The sequence below is a fragment of the Acomys minous genome (genome assembly GCF_964271855.1).
Source record: "Acomys minous genome assembly, chromosome: 16".
Lineage (NCBI taxonomy): Eukaryota > Metazoa > Chordata > Mammalia > Rodentia > Muridae > Acomys > Acomys minous.
The window spans coordinates 90,069,230-90,096,067 of NC_140498.1; the positions used below are offsets into that span (position 1 = coordinate 90,069,230).

A 26,838-nucleotide genomic window follows, 5' to 3' on the forward strand; every position below is an offset into this window, starting at 1 on the left:
TTCAAATTCATACAGAAGAGACTAGGTGATTTCAAATCCTTAGTGAGGAAGAGTTCTTTGCAGATGGAAAGTAGTGTCTTTAGTCCCAGCACCTGGGAGACAGAGAGGTAGGCAGATTTCTGAGTGTGAGGCTAGCCTGTTCTACACAGCAAGTTCTAGGCTAGCCACAGGGCTACATGGTGAGGCCTTCCCTCAAAACAAAAGCAAATAAGATTCATAGTAGAAATAAATGAGTCACTAATACAATACACTACACTAAGAAGTTCAAATATTTGAACAGCAATCTGTCTGCGTTGTTAGAAAGTATCAAAATAAAACATTTTTTTAAACTTTATTTTACTCCTACTTGCTTTCCCAGTGCCCACACCAGGCACTACTGAGCCTCACGGCCACCTCAATCCTGGTTCATACACCTCGCTATCTTAACCATAAAGTAAGTCCTTTTTCACACAAAAAGGCAAACCAATCTCAATAACTGTAAGTTATTTAGTTATATAACCTTTTCCTTAACATTTTAATTATGTTCTGTTCAACTGGGAAGGGAAAATATTGGGGAGGAAGTTATAAAAATCACCTATTTCCAACTGTGCTTTAGTCTTTTCAGGAGTAAACATTCTAGAGCTGTCCTGACACCCAACACTTTCATGCTTTCCTAGCTGCCACCTTGCCACACAAATGCCTCTGAGAAAACCCTGATTGGAGCCTGGTCACATCTTTCTAAATTAATAATTAATTAATTTTTAAAAAGGGACTCCATTAGGAACAACTCTTCAGACCAAATAGGCCACCTGGGCACCATCCTCCACACCCTCCTAACTACCTGTCAGTTCATCACCACCATGGCCCTCTCTCTGTTCTCTCGTCCTTTCACACTCTAGAAGACTAGAAGGAATGTTAGAAATTCTTGCAGCAAGATCTAAGAGGAAGCCAACACAAAGTGCTTCCCTGACTACAAACTGACACTTTCAAAAAAGAGAAGGCACAGGCAGCTGGGAAAACCACATCATCACTCAAATGCCCCAATTACTTAGAAAATAAATGTCACTTCTTTAACCAGATAAACTGTTCCTCCTCCCAGGGTGGCTCCCCCTGAGGCCAGCCTCTGAGTGGAGTGTAAGCCACAAGAGAACAACTGCAGTGTGCTGTGTCTACTCTCAGCAAGGACAAGGGGAGACTTGCAGAGTACCCTGTCCCTCCACCATTGAAGATCTGGAAAGACATCATCTGCCCAGCACAAAAGGAAGCTTCTGGAAGAAGGGTGAGAGCCATGTGCCCCATCTGGGTCCTGACCCCTCCCACTCCTTAAGCAGCACACAGGGTGAGGGCGGGCTGAACAACAGACATCAGGCAGCCAACAACAGAAACCCCTGGAGGTTTGCTGCTCTTTTCAAGTAGCTTGAAAAGACAGTGGAGATCAAAAAGAGCCAATCTGATGAGAGAAGAAGGGAAACCCTGGGAAGAAGGAAGCAAAAACACCGCTCAGCCTGTGTGCATGGGCCAACTGTCCCTTCTCAGTCAGGGCATCTGCCTCCCAGGAGACTGAGAGTGCCAGAGACATCTAAGGCTGTGTGGCTGGTGAAAGAGGTGGATACTTGTGCCATGTCAGGAGAAGGCAGAAGTGCAGCTAATCATCCCACAGCACTGGACAACACTCACTCACCCACGATGTCCTACAGTGCCAATGCCAAACATGCCTAGGCTGCCAGTGGAGCTGGTGGGTAGGTTTACTTCCTAACCAGCACTAAACAATACTTTCTAACAATGCTTAAGGACGGAAAGGGAAGTGTGCTCACAATGGGTAAATGGGGATAGGAGGAATTAAAATGGTTTTGCGAATGTGTGTATACATACACACACACCAATTTTTAAAACCTCAGTTCTTTTGCACTAAGCTTTTTGTCTGTTTGTTTTGTTTAGTTTTGTTTTTCAAAATAGGGTTTCTCTGTGTAGCCTTGGCTATCCTAAACTTGATTTGTATACCAGGCTGGCCTCGAACTCACAGAGATCTGCCTACCTCTGCCTCCCAAGTGCTGCGATTAAAGGCGCGTGTCACCATGCCTGGATGCACTAAGCATTTCTTGTAGGCCAGTGTTCAATCATCTTAAATTTTTACTATAATTATACAAATAAAAATTAAATGTAAGCTTAATTCTTTCTAAGTAAGAGTGTTAGATAAGTCTAGAAATTGATTTACTTTGAATGTGTCATAATGAAATTATTCCATTTAGAATTAATAATCTGGGTTGTAGAAACACATGGTAACCTATAACTAAAAATTATAATAAACCTTGATTCTTACTTTTTAGCAATGCTAGAAAATTAATTGATATATACCTAATTTTCAACTTAAAATTTAAAAAAATGTTCCTTATCTTTTGACAGATAGACTCTGAGCTATCATTTTGTAAAAAGTGTTCATTAAATACATGTATAAATGATAAAATAATGTCTAAAATATAAGAAACCATTTCCTTAGACATGCCAATGTTGAACCTGCAAGAAGCCCTCATATATGGAGGCTTTGAGAAGTGGTGAGTGAAAATGGCCTAAAAGGCAAATATATCTTTGAATTTTTCTAAGCACTCACATACTTCAGCAAAAGCCACTGTATTAGGCTAGATCTAAAAGGTGAGAGACACACAGTCATTCCTCTTTCAATGCAACTAAACTGCACACTGACCCGTTGCACTAACCAACAGGCAAGGAGGTACCATGCATGGTCAATGGTCCTTCTTAAAACCCAAGCTTTCAGGAGACCTTTCCCCGAGGGACTGGACTCACTGCTAGGCAGCAGTCATCAAAGCACAATGAGCATCAGCTGTGTGGTGACTGCAGCCCCCTAACCCCCACTGGGTCCCTAAAGTTTTCCTTCCTAATAGGATGACCAGCAGCAATGTTGATGTCACTCTTGGCCCTACCTGCAGATACGGTCTCCGGAAGCATGTTTACATCCCTACCTGGTCTGGGTAGGAAGGAGCAGACACAGTCCTTGTTTTGTGCATGTGTATACACTTATGCACATTTACCACACACACATACCACAGAACAAGCAGCAGCAGTCTTTCCTTCCCCTCTCATGGGGACAAACAGACAAGCTGTGGGACATTTACCTGCTTCTCTAGCCAACAGATGCCCTGGGGGGCTGGATGGGGACATGAGCTTACATCACAGTAGTTGGCTGCTACACTCCTGCTCCCACCCCTCCCGCCAGGGGCCCTGGCTGCAGGTTTATGTTGTGTATCCACCGGGAGCCTCCTCTATCAAGAGTCTCTTGAGTCTGCCACATGGGTTCCAACTCATCTCTTCACAGACCCCACCATGCTGTCTGTTTGATGCCATGGTCCCTGCCATGCTGCTACTCACCCCCTTAATAACTCTGAAGGAACTCTACACTCCAGCCAGCCATCAGTGTCCCTCTGACTCCCAATCCGGGACCTTCCAACAACAACTTACTAAATTACGATGTGCTGAGGAAGCTACCTGATGGAACCGCTAACGTCAAGATCAAAGGCCTGCCAGTGTGACCATGGATACCAGCTTCACTCTAAGATAGACTCAAACCTGCAGCCAGCAGCTAAGTCCCTACCCTACGGAACCTAGACAGTACAAAAGAACTGAGGTGGTGTATCCCAGGTGTGGAGCTCAATGGGGAAGACCCTGTGCTTCAGCCCTAGGGTACAAAAAGAAAAAGGATAATTTGGGGGGTAGGATGTGCTGTATGCCCTTTTTTGTGAAAATTAAATGGTCTTATCAACCTATTATATAACCAGACTATGTCCAGAGGTAAGGAATATTAAAATTGAGTCATTTTGTTCTGTTCTCATTGATCTAAAATCCCATGCCTGTTTAGCAGCAATCCACACCCACTGCAAATTCTAGCTATGGATAACAGCTCAGAATTACTGGGGACTTAATCCATAATCCTGCTTTTGACAGCCTGTGTTTGTCTATGGTAAAGAGCACCTGGGCAGCACTGTAAACTTTTCACTGTTTCATTCACTTTAACTATTCTTAAGTTATGTCAAATAACAGTTTAAGAAAGAATAACAACAACCACAAACATGCTACAGTGTCTCAACTCCAGACCATGTAATAAGGAGTAGCTTAGGCAGGACCTCACTGATGATCACGTGGCTATCTCCTCTTAATACACAGCCACCAGCATGCAGTACATGACAGCACAGTTGCAAAGAGCAACACAAAGAGATAAATATACCAGCCAACCCCTTTGACCGAAGTCCAAAACCAAGCAGGTATGGTCAAAAAAGATGAGGCAAACTCCAAGAGCATCCTGAAGACTGACCTTTTGTTGACTGGCTTTTCATCCTTGTCATAGGGCCGCACAAACCACTTCCCGATTCTCACGAAGTTCTTATCCATTAGGCACCTACAATAAGCACATCAGGAATTACCTTCACAGACTCAGTAATAAGTTAGCCCAACACTGTCAACAACACAGACGAGAGGCACCAATGGAAACACAAAGACCGCCAGTCTCAAGTGTTTTTGTACACTGAAAACACTCACTGCTTTGGGCATGTATTTTTAATGCCCATGGCAGGGGTGAGGAGAACAAGCAAGAAAAATAGTGTTTCCAAAGCTCTGGAATTTCAAATAAAAAGTATGCATAACGTATTCCTGTATTGCCAAACTGCAGAGAACTTAAGGACAGTTTCAAGCCACAGCAACTGCTGCGAGATGGGCTTGGGGTTTGCTTGTGACAAGTGATCGATCCTTAGGCCAGAATACCAATGACAAAACTTTAGCACAACTCATCATGAGCCTTGCGACTTTCCATCTGGGAGCTCAAGGCCATCGTACAGGAGAATGAAGACTTAACATTAGTCTTCCAAGTAAAGAGTGTCTGCTTCACTCAAATCCTGGCTGTGCCTGGGTTCTGTCTCCATACAATTTGTGTTTGTGTGTTTTGCTGTTTGAGTCACAGGTATTTTTTCAGGACATGTTAATAGTAATTGAGTGCACCACATATTAATACCAATAGTGCAGACTGAAGTGACAATACAGTTATGAAGGACGAAGTTCATCATGTGCAGGCAAATGACAGCTCTGTCATAACCACCATTTACATAACGGACGAGGGGCCAGATGGTAAGAAGTACCCTTGATTTTTAAAAATACAAATACAAAATCAAGTGGACATTCTGATCTCGGTGAATACAGAGACCTCTCAGTTCCAGCTGATGAAACAATCCACATTCTGAAGAAAAGCTGCCAGAAGGCTGCGTGGCATGCTGTGTGCAAGTACCTGCATGAGCCAGACAGCGGTTCTTATCTCAACAATTAGGCAGCTCTGAACCTGGGTTTTGTCTCCCTCTTCCTACACATCAAGGACTATGGAGACAATTTAAGCCCCCACCCATTTCCTTACAGGGTAAATGAGTTAGTAAGCGGCAGGCGCAAGAGTTTCTGGTCACAGTATAGCTTCCCTTTGGAGAGTCAATGTGGAACAAGGTTACATCAGATATCACTGAATCTGGTTTTAAAGTGAAGGATCTCCCTTGTTCACAGTAAAGAAAAGCATTCCAAAGTGACTCAATCTGACTACATGTTTCGAAGTGATAGAGACTATGAACGCATGAAATTTTGAATGAAAAATATGAAGCTGCCACCTAAGGAAAAAGTCACAAGAAGTTAATCGGTAAAGCATCGGCTGCTGCTTCCCCGCGCCAGACCCTATCCCTCCTGAGCAGACTCAGCCACAAGACTGCAGTCAGAAACAGCCAATAGCTACTAGTATCGCGACTGCGGTCACCACCAGTGTGAGTGGGGATGAGTGGCAGAGAGGGAATGAATGTCTCCTAGCAAGGTCACACACAGGTCACCAGAGTGGAGGGAGCTATTAGCCCAGACATCTGTGCACACAGCCAGGACCTAAGTGACTGCTCCACAACACTCCCTTAGCGCCTCCTCCTCCTCCTCATTTTACTTTATTTGTTGGTTTTTCTGACAGAGCTTGGTTGTCCTGGAACTCACTCTGTAGACTGTAACTCAGAGATCCACCTGCCTCTGCTTCCTGAGTGCTGGAACCACGGGCTCCTTCTTCTTTTCTTAAGTCCATCTTAGAACTGAACTAACACGCACACATGTCTTCACTTGGTGAACGCTGTTACTGAAATCCACGCTGCACAGAACAAGAGCAGTGGTAACAGGCATGGGGTCACACCCACCAGCCGACTCTGCCTTGTAGAGAACTGCGCTGGATAGAGTTGTGCTTGGCTTGGGGTGGAGATCCATACACAACTTTTCTGACAGAAAGAAAGTGAACTTTAAGCCTTGGGAGGAAATGAAAGGGATGGGACTATGCTACGAGACAGTTCTTTGGCTAGACTAGCGCTTGGGGTGAGCTGATTCAGCAGCACACTTCAATGGAGCAGATGTGCAGTCTGAAAAGAGACCAAGAGGAAGCTTAGCAAGAGCTCCTCTAACACCTGCAGGGACGTGACTGGCACAGCAGAGGGCAGCAGCCAGGCAGCTCCAGGTATGTCTGTCCGCTCTCTGCCACAGAGCCCAGCCCCGGTTCCCACATTAAACAGCCCCACAGCCACTGAGCCAAGAATCCCTTCTCTGTTCTATGGCCCCTCATCTCCTATTTAGACCCCAATACTGCTCCTGTCTCTGAGGAAGGCTGTGGTTTCCCCTGTATTTATGACCAGGGTTTCACGACCCAGTTGTGATGACTCATGTGTATAAAGCTTCTTAGAGCAACTGACTGTGACATGACTATTCCACAGGTGTTTAATGCCTGTGATGCTGCACATTCTGAGTCCTGCTCTACACTGCTTAGTGCTCATGAATAGCTGACATGAGTGTGATACACATTAAAGACAACTTGCCTGTCCATAATGCAAGGTACTCAGTGACTTCACCTTGGCATAGCCTGCCACTCCCCAACGCAGCCCAAGGTCATAGCACCCAGCACTAACAGGGTTGCACAGCTGCTAAGACACGCCCAGGAAAACCAGCACCACTACAAAGCACATTAGCTACATTCAAAGACCATAATTAGGGAAATGGTTTAGAAAAAAGTAGTTTTAAAATGTAAAATAATAATAATAATAATTACAGTATACACTCTCTCACTCTTTTCTCTTTTGGGGGAGGAGGGTCAAAGTTTGTATTTAACTTTACATCAACCTTGCAGACAAGGCCACCTACCGAGAACGGTCTCAGAACAGCAGCCCACTCACCCCAGATGTGTGATGCTACACATCACCAGCATTTTTAAACGCAGTTTCCTATGCAGATGGCATCCTTCTGTAAGGCAGGTTGATGCCACTTTGAAAGGCAACTGTATGAGGCAACAGCTGAGAAGTCTACCTCTTTAACACTCAGTGCCTTCAAGGTCACCATTTCTTCCTTTTCTTTTTATTATGTATACAGTGTTCTGCCTGCCTGTACACCTGCACACCAGAAGAGGGCATCAGATCTCATTAAAGATGGATGTGAGCCACCACGCGGTTGCTGGGAACTGAACTCAGGACCTCTGGAAGAGCAGTCAGTGCTCTTAACCTCTGAGCCATCTCTCCAGCCTTCAAGATCACTATTTCAAGAGGAATGCAATGGTGCTGAAAAACGAAGGCAAGTTCTGTGTGTTCATGCATTTGAAGTTCCTGTGTTGTGCCACTTGGCTCTGAGTAATTAACCACAATGTGCATGGTCTCCTTTCTATTCCCAAAGCCAGGGCAGACCTGATGCAGGGTAACCAGTGCTTGGGCAGCAGTTACTTCCCAGACAGGACAGCTGGAAGGTCACCTGGCCAGCACCTCTGACAGACTCAAGCCCAAGCACAGTGCTCCCACTCTACAGCTGCAACCCAGTGGCACCTTGCTTTCACCCTGTCTTCACAGCTCCTCAGACTACATTCTACCCACCTGCATGCCAGGTCCCCTTAGTGCTACCATCACCTTCTCAGCCTTCATCAAACGCAGGAAACCAGTTTCTGTCAAGAATACTGCAATATGTACAGTGGTGGTGATGAGGGACCCTTCCCAGGCAACCCCACACCCTCACACCCAGTGGGCTAGCTTTTCCTGTACCCTGGTGCTGACTCTGGCAGCAGGCTGTAGCTGTGCAAGGCCCCTCTACATCATGTCCTCTCTACAATGACTATGACATTAGGTTCTTTACAGGACAAGCCTCATCGAAAATGTCCATTCTATCTACCTAATGCGATTCCCAAGACCTGCACCCCTCTTCTTGGTCTACTCAGTGTCTCCTGTCCTTCTTTAATTACAAACAAACAAACAAAAGGTTGAAAAGGATGTTGGAGTGGGTGGGTAGGAGGGCTCCCCTTTTCCAAAGAACAAGGGAGGGGAGAAGGAAGGGAAGGGTGAACTAGGGGGAAAAGCAGGGAGGGGGCCATGACCGGGCTATAAAGTTAATAAATAAATTAATAAATAATAAAAAGGTTATCAATATCTTCACTCTTTTTCTATGCTAATTTTAAAAAAATAAACAATTTGATTTATGCATCTTAGAAGATGCAGATTTCTTTCGAGGCATTTACAACTAATACATCCACTTAACCACTGGTTTCTAGGTTTTCAGACTTAAGTCTTCCCATTACAGAGTATGGCACCCTCATCTCCCGTGTGGCATTTCCACAAAATGAGAAGTGACTCTTACAATGTGATTCCCAGGGGCCCCAGATGTCTCCATATCATGTAACTATTTCTTCAACTGCAACTGCGCCTGTCACTGCGCTCCAGCGATGGCCTGAGCTATGCTGCATCTCCAACCCGCTGTAAGACACTGGAGCCCAGAATGTGGGCATGGTGTGGTGTGGGCCCCTACATCTGCAGCCACTATAAACGGCACAGAGAAACCTGGTAGCTATGAGTCTAGCAGCACCAGTATACTTCCAGGTAGAGCACCAGAATCCCCAGATGCCAAAGGCCATGCTGCCAATGACCAAGCACACAACTTCAAAAAGCTCCAATTATCTTCCACTGTGTGTAAAGCAGTTGTGACCTGACACCTGGGGACAGCAAGAAGCCCCATGAAAATCAACAAGGATATTTTATTCCAAAGCCTCCAGGCAGTTACAAATTAAAATCAGAGTAACAAATCTAATGCCAATCTGGCAGTGTGCCAAATGTTTTGGGTTTTCTACATTGTCACAAAGGTAAGTTGCTCCAGTACAAAACACACACTTAAGTTTTTGAATGACACGTTTGCTGTTTTGTTCCTCACACCCCCCCCCAAAAAAACTTTTATTTTATATGCATAGATAATAGAATTCGACACATCATGAAAACTCATACAAACTACAGTAGGAACAGTCAAGTTATCACAGAACAAGCCCCTGAAGAGTGGCCACACACATTTGTTTTCCATAAGGAGGAGGAAGTAGGCTCTGCATAACACAAAGCAGGATGGAGAGAGAAGACCCATCTACACTCATATGCCCTTACATGGTGGGGGAGGAAACACTAAAGGAGGTGGTGGGGGCTAAGCTCAAAGGGATTCTAATTCTAGATAAATAAAAACCAAATTAATGGTATTTTATCATCCTGGGCATTTAGCCAAAAAGATAATTGGCCTCAAAAAAAAAAAAAAAAAAAAAAAGATGCACACCACTTTCTCAAAAGACATGAAAAATAAGCTTAATGACGTGCTATAAAACAGTAAATTCTGGCATGCTCCATTTCTCAAGTTCTGACTAAGAAGTCTCTTTGCTAAACAAGCCAAGAGAGCTCCAAATGCCTTCCTCTTCCTCCCTCCTCTCTCCACAAACCTTTGTGCTCCCATGCTACAACCAGCAGCTAACAGGAAGACAGACTTACAGCCCACTGACATCAAGCAGGGTCCTGTGATTTGGATTATCTCTGCCTTGTAGGCTCTACTTTGTCATTCATTTAAGCCTTGTGGCCAGTGTCTTCGCTGATGATATATGAGCAGACGTGGTATGTATGCATTATTTCAGGGCAGATGTAGCACAGGCTTCCAGCTCCTGAGTTACCAGCTCTCTCTGCTCTCTATCAGGAAGCCAGCAAGGAAAGGTAAAGGCTGTCTGCTCAGTACCAGGGGCCTGGGGCAGCAAGGCCAACAGTACTCCAAGCAGACAATCAGCCTCTGCTCTGAAGGAGAAGGATGCTTTTACTTCTGATAATGTAGCATCCTTTGAGCCTAACTTGACTGGTGAAAGAGGCAATACATTTAAAGTAGGCCAGTATCCACCAAAATGAAAGAATGTGGCTAAAAGGAGAGAGAGATGGGTGGAAGGCAGGAAAGAGGAAGAGAGTTCAATTTTATAAGAACTATGAGCAGGGGGATGAGAAGCACAGGGAAGTGAGGCTAAAGAGATGGCTGGGAGGTTAACAGCCCTTGTACTTCCAGAGGTTCTGGCTCAGCTCCTAGCACTCACAGCAGCTCACAGTAACCATCTGTAACCCTGGTTCAAGGGGATCCACTGCCCTTTTCTGGATGCTGAAGGCAGCAAGCACGCACTTGGTGCACAGACATACATACAGGTGGAACACTCCTACAAATAAAATAGATAAGTAAATCTAAAACAGAAGGATTTTAATCTCCACTATAATATTTTTTAAAAGATGACTGATACGGCCCCAGAGGATAGCTTTTAAAATAAAGCCATGAAAGTAACAGGAGAGGAGATTTCCACTCTTCTCGGTCCAAATCACGTTTTAGCACTAAGTACTCTCTGAGGATGATGCAACCTCCTTCAGAGCCTGCTCAGATTAGAGAAACCCTCAAGAAAGGGGGACCACAGAAGAAGGATGTTACAGACCAGAATTCTGGGAGTGACTTGGGAACTATCAATTGTTGTCTCCACTCTTTCTAAAAACAGCCCATCATTACTGTCCTCCTAGTTGTAAAGGCTATCAGTCAAACACAGAGCTGCTCTCAGAATGATAAAGGTGGTGTGCTGGGTCACAGCTCACATCACTGTAGGTTAGGTGATGGAGCTGAGAGACCCAAAACACCTCCTGTCTCTGCAGGCAATAAAAAGAGGATTTGGGGGGCTGAAGAGATGGCTCGGAGGTTAAGAGCACTGGCTGCTTTTTCAGAGGTCCTGAGTTCAATTCCCAGCAACCACATGGTGGCTCACAACCATCTATAATGAGATCTGGTGCCCTCTTCTGGTGTGCGGGCATACATGCAGGCAGGTGTTGTATACATAATAAACAAACAAATCTTTAAAAAAAAACACACACAAAGAAAAGGATTTCTAGAAATGGGTGTCTGGAAAGAGGAAAAACTAGAAAACTATAACCACAAATGCCCTCTTGGGTGTGACACCCTTATATGAATGTTCGCGGGAGTAGCATGCTGGTTGGTTGGTTGGTTTCTAGATGGACAAATGACTCCAGCCGGAAGTGCATAATACATTGAATAATGACAAGAGAAACTGAAGAGTATCTGAAGTCACACTGCTTATAATTTAAAACTGCCTACAGAGTATCAACAGAGTGTGCTTCAGTACCCGTCAGAGTAGTCCAGAATGTGAAAAATGGCAGGATTACTTAAGTCCTGTAGTGAAACTGTCCTTGATGAGTCATGGCAGTGACATCATTCTGCCAGCCTTCCACAGAGATCAGCTCACACAGCTCCTTCTCAGTCCTTCTCAAGGTAGCAAATGGAATTTCATTTTAATTAAGCATCTTTGTACTTACAAAGAAAACCCAGAATAAATCCCCGTGCAGGCTTTGTTACTAGATAAGCTAAACAAAAAGTCATCTAGAAAGCTGGTTAGCCAGGCACTCGTCAGTTTTCATGCCAGGAACTCAGAATTCACACTGGAAAGCCAGGCTGACGCTCCCCGAGGACGGGCAGAAAAGCACAACAGAAACGGCAGAAGGAAACACCAAACTCCACCGCAGACTGAGAGAAAGTTAAAGCCAGTGATGTAAGCAATAGAAAAACGCAAAGGTGAAGTATGGGTTCGCCATCCAGATTCTGCTGGCAGTGAAGAAGGAATCACAGTGCTTTCCTGCCTCACAAGTAGGTAACGTTCACTCGTAGAATGTAGCCACTTCAAGTCTGAAGGGCAGTGAGAGACAATTTTACAGGACCGGGGCCACAGATTATTCAAAAGAGCTTGGATTACCTGAGTGAGGAAATCTGGTCATTACGTTTTCTCAGATAAAACCTGTCCAACTCCCTGTCTCAGAATCGACTCCCAGAGGAGGTTCAGATAGGCTATCCTGTGACAACTTTAATATAACAAAATAATGAAACTTATAGGAAAGTAATACTTATTGACAAGAGTATGTGAAATACACTACATGTGTTAACATAAACTGAAGGTGCCAGCTCCCCTCCCCACCCCCAATACAGGCTGCTCATTTACGGCTGAGTGCTGACACTCTCGGCTAAACTGAGACCCAATTTTATTGTATGTCACAATCGATGGTCTTAAAAATAACAGCTGAACTTGACCCAGGCCTTAGTTCCCATCATAAATTCTACATTCATAAACCTTGAATAAGGAATTTATATGATGTCCTTCCACTCAGTTTTTCTGTTCTTCTAATTTTCACCCAACAAAGAAAAATGCTAAAACACAGAACTGAGAAAAGTTATGTCTTTCTGGAAGGAACTGATCATGATCTAAAAACACAGTAAGTTACAAATTAAATTGTGCTTTTTTATATATACCCTGGAACCCTATTCAAAGGCACATTCCTGATGAGCCCTTTATAGGATTGTGCAAAAGGTAAATTTTTCCTACTTTCCTGAATGGATTTTGGGTGTACTTTTGATCTTGTTTATTTGGTGGTGGTGGGGGGGGGGGGAATTCTCAAACACTTCACTGATGATTACCCCCGGATCTTCAAGTCAATGTTTCTTCAGACATGTGGCATCTTTGCAGAAAACTGCAGAGCAAAGTACTGTTAGGACCCACCATATGAAGGAAGCCAAAATGGACAGAAGAGGCTCTTTGCTGGCTCAGATGATGCCTGGCATTTTGGAGCCCTCCAGCCATCACCTGTAGCTAGCAGCTGGAGCCTGAGTTTAACAGCCCTGCAATGTCCTTCCAGCTTTGGTGACCTCAGAGCATCACCTACAGACTCCAGAGAGGGGAGCACTGATTCCCATTGAGGTTCTTAGTCAAGCCATTCGTAGTCATCTGGATCTCCCCTCAAACCAGCACTGAGAGCCTGGAAGGAAGCCCACACCAGAAGGGAAGGGCACTCCAGCAATGACAGTGTCAGACAACAACTCGAGTCAACGCTTTTCAGTCAGCTCTCAAGAATGTGGGCATCAACCTAAATGATGGCATTGAATGCATGAATAAAACATGACTCCATGAATATGAATGTCTGTTTTAAGAACAGCTCTCTAAAACCCCTAAGGATCCCAGGCCTTGAGCTCCAGATCCTCTGGCTTCTACCACTGAAGTCACATAATTACAGGTGTGGGCCACCAGGCCAGCGCAAAGAACCCAAATGCGGTTATGTATGTGAGAATGCCTGTGGGGCAGGGGAGCAAGAAGGATGGGGGAGGAGGGGAGAGAAGAGGTAGAGACTGACTATGGTGAAAATCTCTTCTCATAACAGATTGACAACTAGTAAGAGAAGACGTGGTGACATTTCAAATCAACAGTATATCATAATGGAGCAAGGACTCCAGCAAGGACCGTCAGCGGGTGCTAGAGCAAGTGAGTGGATTGAGAAGAGGGGGAATCTCACAATCCCACTGTGTCCACCACAACTTACAACAGCAATGAGCTGTCCAGGATCACAGTGGGCAAAATTCTAATTTAGAATGAAGAAGCCTGACAGAGAACATCACTCCAACCAAGTGACTGCAGAGCCTAACTAGCATCACACGTGTCAGATGCTCCAGATGTTCGGACATTCGGGTAGCTACAGCCTCACTTCCATGCATTCCCACTAACAAGCATAAGCCTAATCAAATCACCAGAAACTGCCTCAAACTGAGGAGCCAAGCTAAGGCCTCACTCATCAAAAATGGAAGTATCAGCAAGAACATTAAGAGAGAACTTTCCTACATTTGAAGAGCATGAAAACTAAACCCTGTGTTCTCATGGATTAGAGCTTGAACTTGTTGCAAGAAACATAACTGCAAAGCCTGGCAGCATCTCAGTTAGGGTTAGAGGAGATGGCGTCATTGCTTTCGTGATCCTCTGCTTCCATGAGAGGGCAAGCTTGATCTTAGGAAATGTACACCTAATATTCAAAGAGTAAGCAGAGCATCAATGGTAAGTTAGTGAATGATTCCAGAAATAAACTAAAAACTGAACAAGAAACATGTGTGGACTTGGGAGGGGGATACAGAAGTTCTATACACTGCCCCTAAGCTTTTCTATCAATGTAAAACACAAGGAGATATAAAAACATAACTCACACTGCAAATGACCCCCTGTCTCTGAAGCCCAGTAGACTGTGGGCAGTGCCCCCTTCTTACCTTTCTAACAGATTGTGGATGGCTTTGAAGAGCAGCGTCCTACATTCATAGGAAAGGCCATTTTCCCAGAGTCCTTCTTCCACAACTGAAAAGAAACAAGAAAAAAGAAAAAAAAAAGAACCAGTAAAAAGGACATCCAAATAAAAAGAAACGTTGACATATTTTCTAATGCAAAGTTAATGAGCTAATTCAAAAGATTTCCTCTCAATCTTACAGGGAACAGAAAGAGAACTACTGTCCTCAGCCCAAGATGGGGATGTAGGAAGAGAGATCGGGGTTCAGCCTTTCCAGGGTGCTCATGGGCCATGCCACTCCCACCAGTCTCTCCAGCCCTCAAATTCAAGTCATTTCTGATAGTCTCAAAGCCAACTCTGAGAAGATTTCTACTGGAGACACAAAGGTGTCAGAGAGCAAACCTAGACTGAGGAGACCATTGTACACAGTTGTTTACCTGAAAGTCTATCTAGATGGGATTTAAAGACTTAGACATTTGCTTAAAAATTAATTCTCACTACAATATTCAATTGTCTCCTGGGCTTATAATTTTATAAATGCTAACATTTGAGAAAACTAGCACATTTGCTTTGAAGTGAGTTATGTCATGGATGGAGAAGTAACTCCAACAGTTCAATTCCCATGCAGTCCTAACACTTTCTTTTTGTAATTATATAGTTGGAAGTGATGCAAAAAGAGATAATTTCCTCTTAAGTTAAATTAGTTTGATACAAGACAGGATGGACACTTGGGAGACGGAGGCAGGTGGGATCTCATCCTACTTGACACTAAGGTTTGGGGAGGTTTGAGGGTGGTGAGGCAGCTAGACTACTGAATAGCTTTAGGTTCTCGTGAGTGGCAGGGGAACCTACACCCGGAAGACAAAGGCAATGGTCACAACGTGTGTGGGAACAGCTACAGGAACTGGGTGTTCTCTTCATGAACCCCACAAATCATTCAGTGATAAATGCAACATTTTAAATCTCGATTCCAAGCTTCCCAGTTAAATATTAATTCTGTATGAATAAAAAAGAGTAGTAAGAAAACTGTTTTATAGGCTGTATTTATCAATTTAAATTCTTTTGGTATCAGAAAAAAAAGGCACAAAAAAAAATCAAATAGCTCTGTATAGTAAATGAGTGGGAAGTGCCAATCAAAACAAAGAATTCCTAAATGCAAACACTCCCCTCCAGCTATTGTAACTGTTACAGCCAAATTAAGAACGACAAATAAACGTGAGCGCTGCCACAGCTGCTGTGTGCAGACACAGGCTCTTGGCACACGGTTACCTCGCTGTGCTTGTAAAGCTATACTCAGAATCTGTTTAAAGTGCTGTCGCTTAGCTTTTTAAATATCACACTCATTCAGATAAACTGTAAAAGTACTAAACACTTTTTAGAAGAGACTGTTTTATAAAGGAAATTCCAAATAGCAATAATTACTGCTTAGTGTTCAAATACTCAAAATCATTATAATTTTTAACTTTTGCCAACTTTAAGAACATTGCATCTTGCAGAATTAATATGCTTCTTTAAGCGAAGCATCATATAAAAGGTTCCAAGTGCTACGGTGTCAATGTGGCAAAATAACAGGGTAGCAAACACTCGGTGGCTTGGAGTTTCCCAGAGGACACCACTCTGCCAAATAAGGAAAAGTGATGAGGAGAAGCCGTCCAGGAGGGTGGGGAAGGACCGCAGCACACAGCTCCTGCATCCACCCTCATTCTGTGCAGTCTCAAGTAGAACTGCTTTCAAACACAGGGTCCCTCTGAGCTGTGATGCATACTTCCCTTAATGCAGCAAGAGCTGACATGAACGTCCACAGCAACAGAAACCCTCCTTACGTCCCCACCGCACTGTAACCCCAGGCATCAGAACCACGGAAACCTATTGACCAGAACAGGGAGCTCAGCAAGCCTACTGACCACAGCAAAGGGAGTGAGGGGTGGGGGGTATAGAGGGAAACAGAATTCCTCAATCAGCCCCGAACTACTGAAAAACACATTTTGCTTAGACCCTACAACCACAAATAGACTTTTAAAAAGCAAGGCACAGGAGAAGGCCATCCTTGTTAGATTTGCTGTGACACATGGCCCAGGGAACAGGAATCCAAATGGAGCCTGAGAATCTGCTCCTTGTCTTTGTTTTCAACTATGCTGTTCAATGCATTAAACTGCAGTTAAAAACTAAACTTTTCAATACATACATCTACTTCCTGAGAAATATAAAGTGAGCAGACCTTGCAACAAGACAATATTTATCACTTTCACTTATGGACTATGTCAAATAATACTTAAAGATAGAGAATTTTCAACATCTGATTTCTTTAAAAAAATTGACTTAACAAAAAATTAAGTAACAAAGTAGCATAATGTCACATTAATTCTGAAATATAGCATCATACCCATAAAAAAATCCAATTCCACACAGTATCATTGACTGATCATCATTTTGCTGTTATTGATTGCCTTGTAAAATCTATTTGAAGTCATTAATAACTAAATGGACTTATTTCTGTCAAATCCAATTCACGCACGGCACTGCTCTCTTGAACTGCTAGTAGATGTAGAACATTTGGCATCACTTAACCAATGTATATCAGAAATGCATGTAGCTTTCCCATTGTCAATTCATCAGCCAAATAAGGACCACAGGATAAAATAATACTAGGGATGGAAGACAAGTGGAAACGCTGCTAGTTCACACCTATCTGCAACGTTAGATAAACAGCCCTGGTAGTGCTCAGCAGACAGAGTGGCTGTGCAGTGTCACCAGGCTGCCGCCTTCCTCAGGAACCTCTATCAGCATGGGTCCTCTGCCAGTTGCAGGATAACCAGAATTTTAATGAAGGTTTCTGCTCAGTGCTATAGCAGCTGAGACATGACCCACGTTAGCATTTCAATGCATCGCAGGGCACGTGTAAAGCCAGTAAATTTTCAACTAAAGGAGGTCAAAGAATTAGATTTCTGGATACACTGAAAGAGATCTTCAAAGGACAGCTGCGCAGAAAATAGCCCCATGTTGCCAGGATCACTCACTAAACGAGAAATCATCAAGTATCACAGTGACTTCCAAACCCAAGCTCACCCTATTCACCACCCTTTTCAAGCATTTTACAATGATTAGTATCGTTTTATACTATGTTCTTAATGTACTCAAAAAAAAAAAAAAGCATAAATAGGCAAGAGCCTGGAAGGGCAGTCCCACTTGGCAGTGACCTCTAGCTCCTTGGAGGGCAGTCTGCACCTCGCTTTAACTCAAGGCTCTCTTGGTAAGCACAGATTATTTAAACGTCGTAAGTAAAGCTGGTGTTTATTAAGTGGCTACATGTTCAGAAATAAAAAGGATCATCATGAGATATGATTAAACTGAGGGGGTTGTTTTGGTTTTGAGCAGAGTCTCACAGTGCAGCGCAGGCTGGCCTTAAACTCATGAGAATCTACCTGCTTCAGCTTCCAGAATTGTAGAATTACAGGTGTGAACTATGTTCTAGGCACCAAGAGATGGTCAATATTAATGAAAACCATTATGATATGTAGGATGCACACATATGACAGACATATTATATAGCACACATGTACATCACACACACACACACACACACACACACACTTTTCATTTAAAGCCATCAATGGCTTGGATAGCCTTCCTCTAAGATGGTTATCTTAGTCACGAAGACTCAACCTCTGGGTTTCAATGCTGTTCTCAAATAAATAGGAAAATTTAAAACTATTTATTTCCTTATACTTTTTGGAAGCGACCTGCTTTGAAACATAACACACCCTCAAGCTTGCTACTGATATTCTGACAGGATGGGCCCTGGATCGCCTTCTACACTGCACCTCAAACAGTTGTCTGCTGGTGCTGTGACTGCGCAGTCTGAAAAGCAGCTGTCTCCTTGGCATTCTCCCCGACCCCCACTTAGCCAGCATTTCTGTTCTTGCTGGAATAATCTTTCGGAGCATTTTACTGGAGGCTTAGCCTGGCAGAGGGCACTCTCTGGCGTGACCACCAGAACAAGGAAACACAATTCATTAGACACGCCTGGAGTGACAGCAATGGCGCTGCTTTCTTGTTGCCTTTCATTTCGCACATGAGCCAGAGACTAATGCATTCTCGTTACTCAACAAGCACGTTTACAGACAGGGCGAACTGTAATCACCTTTGATTAAGAGACAGCAGACTTTTCCTAGATGAGCCGCCAGCCATGGTGACATACTAATTAGTTTGTAACTGACAGGTTAAAACAGCAAATGCAGCAAAAATAACATGGGGGAGGGAAAGGAGGAAAGGAAAGAAAGAGGAGAAGGGAAGAGAAAGAGACAGCGTGAACACCATAGAGAACACTCTCTGAGACCTTGGTCCTCTCTGCATATCCTGTCTCCACCTGAGGGACGGATGGCACTGTAGCAGTCCACAGCAAAGGCTGAGAACCTCATGAAGTAAACACACCCCCATGTTTATTTCTTGGAAACAGTGGAAATTCTGGTCATTTTTTAGCTAAGTACTACTGGCCTTTCTTTTTCTCCTACCTCACCAAAAGTCTGTGACACTGACAGAAGTATTCATTTATCTTCCCTTTAGTAGACTTTTGCTGCACTTTCTCTCACCTAGTTTTACTACAAATAGTTCATTTTCATTTATATAAACACTGTGCCAACCTTTTTACTTTAATGTAGTTTTAAAAAATACTCCTTTGAAGAAAAGCAAAAGTGCAGAATAATTACATCAGCTCATCACTTAGCCTAGCATGCCTCACTAGCATGGGCTCCAGCTGTGAAAACAGAGGCCCCACCAGCAAGAGCAGGCCACTCTGCTACAGCACTCCCAGGTGTCTGGCTGCACCCTGTGGGGGGGGGGGGGGCATGGCGCAGAGATTGGTAATTAGCAACAACAAAAGCTTTTACTGGGTGGAAAGTATATTATGAAGATTAACATTGTATATAATTAACATTAAAAAAAAAAAACCAGCACACACCTTTAGTCCTAGCACTCAGGAGGCAGAGGCAGGTGGATTGCTGTGAATTTGAGGCAAGCCTGGTCTACAAAGCGAATCCAGGACAGCCAAGACTACACAGAGAAACCTTGTCTTGGAAAACAAAAACAAAAACAAAAAACAAAAACAAAAAATAAAACCAAACCAAACAAACAAACAAAAACCAACCTCTTTTTAAAGCTTTCTATAATATTACTATACTTTACATTAAAAATGTGCTATAAAGCAAAAAGAATTCATACATGTAAAGAGTGCTGTAACAAAACAGCTCCTAGAAAATTAAGAGAAAGAAAGCAAATAGAAACTTCAAAACATGAAGCAACTTTAGGAGCTAGAGAGTGAGCTCCATGGGTCAGCGCCCGCGCTGTTCTAGCAGAGGACCCATGCCGGGCTCCCAGAAGCACAGCTAGCTCCCTGACACTCAGGTGGCACATATTCATGCACATAAATATATCTAGGGCAAATAATTAGTAGTAGTAGTAATAATAAATGTTTAAAACCTCTTTTTTTAAAAAAACTGTAATGCAGTACTTACAATTCTAGCAGCATGAGGCCCTGGTTCAATCACACTGAAGCGGGGTGGGGGGGTGGGGGGGGGAGGTTGCACACGAGGGGGAGAACCAAGCACACCTGTTTTTACAGTCCACCAAAAGTCATGAGCAATTTCATGCTGTTACATTGTTTTGGACGTGATACCCACCAGGTCAAAAGTACAACACCTGCATCTACCTTTAATGTGCTACTCAATGACTCAAGAGTCAAAGCTGAGTCACTAAGGCTATCAGTCTCCAGAACCAGATAGGACAGCACAGCTTCTATTCTCTACACGGCCCAGACTCCTCTTTTATTCTGTCTCTTTGTACCGTGTACAATCATGAACAACACCTCCTCCAAAAACATTATTTTCATAGGCTTCCTTTTTTAAAAAAAAAAATAAAATAAAATTAATGATCAGTAATAAAAAATGATGCCACAGTGAATATTCACATGCCCGTGCATACACCGGCACACACAGGCACACACGCATGCATGCACACACACAATGCTTTAAAAACTTTCAGCTTAAATGTATGCTAGCAACCTGAAAACTGGCTATTTGGCTTCCATGTTCAGCCTGGTTACAGTCAAGACTCTTAGCAGAATCGAATTATTACTGCTCGCCTTCAAAGGGTAGAGTATCGTAACTCTCCCATTGAGTTACTCTATTTTCTGGTCTCAGAACAAAATACCTTGGGAACTGAATACTTAATGTGTTTCCTTAGCTCATAGTTTCTGAGGCAGATGTGGAACAAAAAGCAAGAAGATGGATGCTGTGTTACGCAGCCTGCATGCACAAGGCTGCCCAGGTCATGTGCTGCACCATGTAGACTTCAGCACATGCTGAACCACAGGGTTACACCGACAAAGTGCATCTCCTGAAGTTTACTATGTTAAAAACACCCCTGTCCCAAGAAGACAGGCGTATAAGTACTGTAATTAACTGTTCACGTCTCCCTATGCATTACTGCATCTACCAACTCCATGGGCTACCATTACTATCAATGAGAACACTTTGTCACTATCAATTCACAAGGTCTCATCAATCATGGTCAGAAAAAATAAAGTCACATCAGTGGAGTTGGCTAAGGAGATGTGCATCCATGTTCCACACTGCAATGACCCCAGATCAGTAAAGACACAGGTATGCCTGTAATTCCTGGGAGGTAACAAACCCAATTCCTCAGGACACACCTACAAAAGCTCAGGGTCTTTTAACTTTCCTTGTTTGTTTGTTGTTTTTTTTTGGGGGGGGGGAGCAGGGATAAGGAGATGACAGGGCAGAAAGTCTTCCTGACTTCATTGTGTCAAGGAGACACAAAGAGAGTGAGAAAACACAGCAGTCTGATCAGAGCCTTGCTCCTTCAGGATGCCTCTCTTCCAAGAGCTGAGGCCATGAGAACGGCTGATGGGAGGGCAGTGATCCCTAAGCCAGTGCCCACTGGGCCCGGCATACCTTCCATACTGAGAACCAAAACCAACATGAGGATGCTTGGACTACACGCAGCAGAGCTGAATCCCTTGGTGCACAGACCTTTACCCAAAGCTCCAACCCCACTATACAACACAGCAGTGCTTTCTCCACAAGATCTCGAGCAGACCCTGGTACCATGGGCAGTGCTATTTTTCCTTGTTTCTTTCTTAGTTCACAAAAAGGCTCTAAAAACCTTTTTTATTCTTTGAAAGTGACCATATTTATAGGAATTTAGAAAAAACAAAAGAACAAAAATCATCTTGGCCACACTGGAACAACATAATGTTTGTGCTGCTTTGTTTTCCTTCAGGTTAAGAATATTTTTAAAGCCGGGAGTGGTGGCGCATGCCTTAATCCCAGCACTCGGGAGGCAGAGGCAGGCGGATCTATGTGAGTTCGAGGCCAGCCTGGTCTACTAAATGAGTCCAGGACAGCCAAGGCTACACAGAGAAACCTTGTCTCGAAAAACCCAAAAAAAAAAAAAAAAAAAAAAAGTATATTTTTAAAATAAAATTCTCCAGGTTGTGTAGTTTTGATGTTCCACTGCTCATTTTCTACAACAACATGACCAAAACTTTCCTGGTAGCGGGATGTATTGATACTCCGAAACCTCATTCTCCAGGAAATTAAGTGCCTTTGATAACATATCTACTTTTTCTGAAATTATCAATGAGCAGGTAAGGTCATTAAAACTAAAAGGCCATCTTAAAAAGCAAGACTGTCAAAAGGCCAGAAAGGTATTTCTGAAAAGACTGGTGACATATTGGAAGCCTAGTTCTCATTCAAGGAGCTCCAGGCTGTAGCCTTCCCCTCTAAGCCAGAGCACTGGCTGAGTGTGGTGCCCATGGAAGCTCTAGCTGTCAAGTTCCTGGTTTGCCCTAGTGGGCTGGTGGGGGGGGGGGGTAGGGGGAAAGACACATGATACTGATCAGTAATGAGTTTGAAGTCCTACAGCAGACAGTGCAAGCAATAGAGGCATTCAGTGTTGCTGCATGTAGCGGTCAACAGTCTGAAAATGCTGAATATATGAGGATTACTGTACAAGGTAAGTGCTCTACATAGCTCAGCCATTTTCACAAAAAAACATACAAACAGGACAAGGTAAGAAACGCCAGAAAAATAAACAGGAAAGAGTAAATGTGTCTGATACTTAAACATTGAAAAATATGTTATCAAAAGCATCCAGTGTAGGTTGTTTCTGGGCCTTACAACCCAGGCAATGGGGAATGTGCAGCTTCCTTGTGCACCCTACAGTTGTACAGCATCTGACTCTGCATTAGATGACAAAAGCATCCACTCTCCAGTTGTCTCCAGGCAACACCAACTATCCCTGAGGCACAAACTCCTCCAGCCCAAGAGGCACTGGAAAGAGGCTCAAGTTGCACTCACTCAATCCTACTGCTAATTTTGGAGGAAACAGAGGAATTATTATGAAGTATATAAGCATAATCTATATGCATGTATAGATAAGAGAATATTAAAAGAGATATGCTATCTCGAAAACCGTGTGGACACACCTGCAGGCTGCACAGGGAACTAGAAAGGCGATCACCATTAGTGGAAGGAAATAAGCTTCCCTCTGCCACAGAGGAAAACACAGGGCTCTGCCACTGCACTGGGTACAACCCGGCTGATCGCACGTCCACAAGATCCTCATCAGACAGACTGCCCTGAGCTGGGCACTGCTTTATGTAATTACTAACTTTAACAAACACTCTGAAACTGTAGGGCTAGGGTTTAAGACCTTCACTTTTCTACGTGTACAGATAAGTACAGATGCATGAGTTTGTGTACAGCCCCAATGTCGCATTTTAGAAAGATCAGCACCAAAACAGGTGTTCACCATGTTCTCTTAGCTGGCCGTGTTCTTCTATTCACTTGTCTCTGGAACCTCTCAAATTCATCCATGGCACTGGAGACGCTTGTCTGTCATTTTGCAGTATGCCTAGTGTTATGCTACTATCATAGTCCCCCATACAAAATATCTGGAAAAATGCTCCTTTAGAATACCACACTGCAGTATCATTTTGAGATGCCCTATAGTCAAACTAAACATGCTATTTGCACAGAGAAATGTGTTTCTTACAGCCAGTTTCGTCTGGGCTGCGCTGCCTGCCAGGAAAGAAAGGGCGCATAACCTGGCTGGAAGGGACAGATGGGCACAGATGGGCAAAGGTGCAATTATCCTGTTAGGAGAAAACATCAGCTAGAGATGCTTCAAGTCTGATTTCCACTGACCATCCACGCATAAAGAGCGAATCCCTGCAAATCTCAGACAGCATTGAGAAAGCAGCATACATCCTCACAACTGAGAGGCAGCAAGCAGTCCAAAACCATAACCAATTTCTGGTGGGTATTTTCAAATGTCCATGGTGCATCCATAAACAGAGCACTACCTTGTTGTCAAGGCTGAGCATCCCTGCCCTCGAATCTCTAGGTCAGCCTTGATCACTGTGGAGACCTGACCCTAACAGTCAGGATTACCTGTGCACACATGTGTGACTGTAGACTAAGCTAGTCCATAGCACCTGTGGGGCCCTGGGCTCCCTGGATCCCATCCCTAGGCAGTCCAGACACAGTTTATCTAATCTGACATGAGTATTTTCCAAACTCACAAAACAACTCACTCTGTGTGCTGTTTCTTTTAATACGGCATTGCCACTCTATCAAATGCTAACAGTGTTTGCTCCTGCTCCTAAGTCTAGGTGGCCCCATGTAACTATAACAGATCTGACAGTAGTAGTCTGGAAGTCTAGAGTCTAAAACCTGTCTGGAGGTTCAGTCTTGAAACACAGCCGTGTGGAGAAGCAGCAGGTGCTGATTTCCCCGAGCTGGCTCAGCTGACACCCCAGGCAACAGTTTCCCCACCACTAACTGTGAAGGTGAGGACACCTTCCAAGGAGGCCAGACCTAGCCACGGAGTCTGCAGTAGAGTGGAGATAGTCCAAGATGCTGCTATGCTATACAGAGGGGTTATGTGCATAGCAGAGTCACTGCACATGCTACTAGTGTCCACATCAGATGGTATTCATCTATCCACAGGTTTATCTGTGGTGACAGATCACTAAGAAAGAAGTAGCATATGGCAGTTGCGTAGTTGCACATTTTTAAAGATACACAGTGCCATTACTGAGCATACATAAACAATGGCACAGGTGCTCAGCAAAATAAGTGCTCAATTATAGTATACAATATGACACAAACATTTTCCTGAGAAACATCTCAATGGACAGAATACTGAACCCAGCTGTACCAGCTCTGATACAACTGGCTGTGGGTCTTAATTCACACATCTCTATTAACCACTGGCACAGAACAAGAAATATCTTTATGTAAAACAAACTTCATCTTAGTTTTGTGTTTAATTACAATAGTAACAATGTGACACTTTTCCTACATGAAAACACCTGACCCATATTAGATGCTAGGACAGCAAATGGTAACAGTGCTGAAAACCCAAAATTCCTGGACTCCCCTCCTCCTGACCAAAGGGTCTCTGTCTCTTTCCACTGGAAACCAGATTCACAGACACTTCAACCAAGGAGTAGGGTAAAAGTGACTCCATGTCAACTAGGCTGGGTCACAAAGCCATCCTGGGGCATGTTACTCTGGGGCCACTATTTAGGGATGAAGTCCAGGCACAGGAAGAAGCCATTTGTAGAATACCCACCACAGCTAGCTCATTCCAGAACTCACGAGTAAGCCAGTAACTAAAGGCATCTCTGGGTAGTTTTAGCATCAGGCTAAAACAGCCCTTGTTTGTCCAGCCAGGGCCTCAGACACCCTGCTGCAGAGACAAGAATGTCTACCAATCCCTTTCCACATCTGTGATCTAAGAGACCTATGGACGGTGTCAACTGGCTGTGACTTGTACCAGTGAGTTGGAAGCAGCTGTTGAGCAGTGGAAGATCACCATGAGGATGGAGCTCTGCTTCTGAGACCCAATGCTGCCAAAGAGCCAGGTCAGAGAGAATGCGTGGGAAAGGCCCCCCAGAGGGGAGCACATCAAGAGCGAGGTCCAAGGCAAAAAAAAAAAAAAAAAAAAAGACCACTGAGGTCTGACTTACTGACACACACACTAGCAGCTACAGATTCAGAAGCCGTGTGGGCTATGTAGAAACTATTTTCACTGCACGGGAAGCTATGGCTGTGCTTAGGTCAGCTCTTCAACGATGTATGGCTGCTGCAGTCCCTTGACAGTAAATGAGGCTGGAAGGCTGGAGCACTAAGTGTGCTGAGTCTTGTAGGCGCATGCACCTGCATTTTGTATTGCTACAAAGTGAGCTCTTCAGAATGACTTTCTCACACCTGAATGTCACCACGAGCTTCAGTGTCCAAACTGACCAATGAGAGTGCTAACCACTGCAGTTCCCACTCAAGCATGTGCATGGTGCCCTTATGTGTTCACGTCTGTGTGTGGGAAGGAGGGAAAGAAACAGAGGCATAATCGTATCAGCTCGGAGCTACTTGACGCACACAACTCTGTGTTAAGCACTTGCCACAGTTCAAACAGGAGGAAATGGTATCAAGTCATCCCACTAGCACAGTGTAACAGCCAGGACAAAGTGAAGCAGATCTGCACCAAATGTTCCTAGGAGCATTTAAGTATGCATATGCACATGAAAATAAAAGTGATGCACGAAGTACACTGCATTTACTATATTGTCTCTATGTCAAATAGTTTAGACTGTGTCTGCCCTGTAAAACAGTGTTTTATAACCAAATCAGTGGTGGTTACGTCTCTAAAGTCCAAGCATAGTAGGATGTTTTTAAGCAATAGTGAATGTAGCTTAGCGGCCTTACATCACCACAGAGCATAGCAGGTGCACACGCTCATGAACATTTTACTTCCCGAGCGAAGTTCTGATGAGGCAGGTGAGGGTGAGAATCACGTGAAGTCAGAAGGTGAGCAGAGTAACACAACAGAGGGCTGCCTGGAAAGAAGTGTGCTCTCCTTCTACGTCATCTCCCTGCGGAGGCTAACTCCGGTACTGTTTCCTTGGAGGACATCAAGCCATTAAGCCCAAACTCCTTTGAGAGCCTCCACCTCCAGCTGTTGTCGACACTCTTGTGCAAGAGCCGGGAGAGTGTGGAATCTGGTGGCAGTGGTGGTGCAGTAGGGCCAGGAGACTAAGCAAGTGATCACTTGTATCCAGCAACAAAACCATTCTCTTAGGAGGTAGACACAGAATCTTACAAGAAATTAAGGCAATAAATTGTGTGGTCGTACGTCCCCTGAATGGGGAGGCCTGGTGGCACTCAAAGGGAGGATAGCAGGCTACCAAGACCAGACTTGATACCCTATGAGCATATACAGGGGGAGGAGGTCCCCCTCAGTCACAGTCATAGGGGAGGGGAGTAAGGGGAAAATGGGAGGGAGGGAGGAATGGGAGGATACAAGGGAGGGGATAACAATTTAGATG

The 26,838-nt window shown here is 44.0% G+C and overlaps 1 protein-coding gene across 5 annotated transcripts in view; it reads right to left on the bottom strand.

Annotated features, from left to right (window-relative positions):
- MED13L (mediator complex subunit 13L) overlaps nt 1–26,838 on the bottom strand; it is a 213,787-nt gene that overhangs the window by 85,501 nt on the left and 101,448 nt on the right. For 4 of the 5 annotated variants that reach the window (XM_084764816.1, XM_084764815.1, XM_084764818.1 and 1 more), the window contains exons 3-4: nt 14,416–14,500; nt 4,304–4,387 (exon numbers count right to left, since the gene is read on the bottom strand). In XM_084764816.1, coding sequence (XP_084620942.1) covers nt 4,304–4,387; nt 14,416–14,500 — 169 coding nt within the window. The remainder of the gene's footprint in view (nt 1–4,303; nt 4,388–14,415; nt 14,501–26,838) is intronic. The other variant, XM_084764819.1, reaches the window with a different exon arrangement.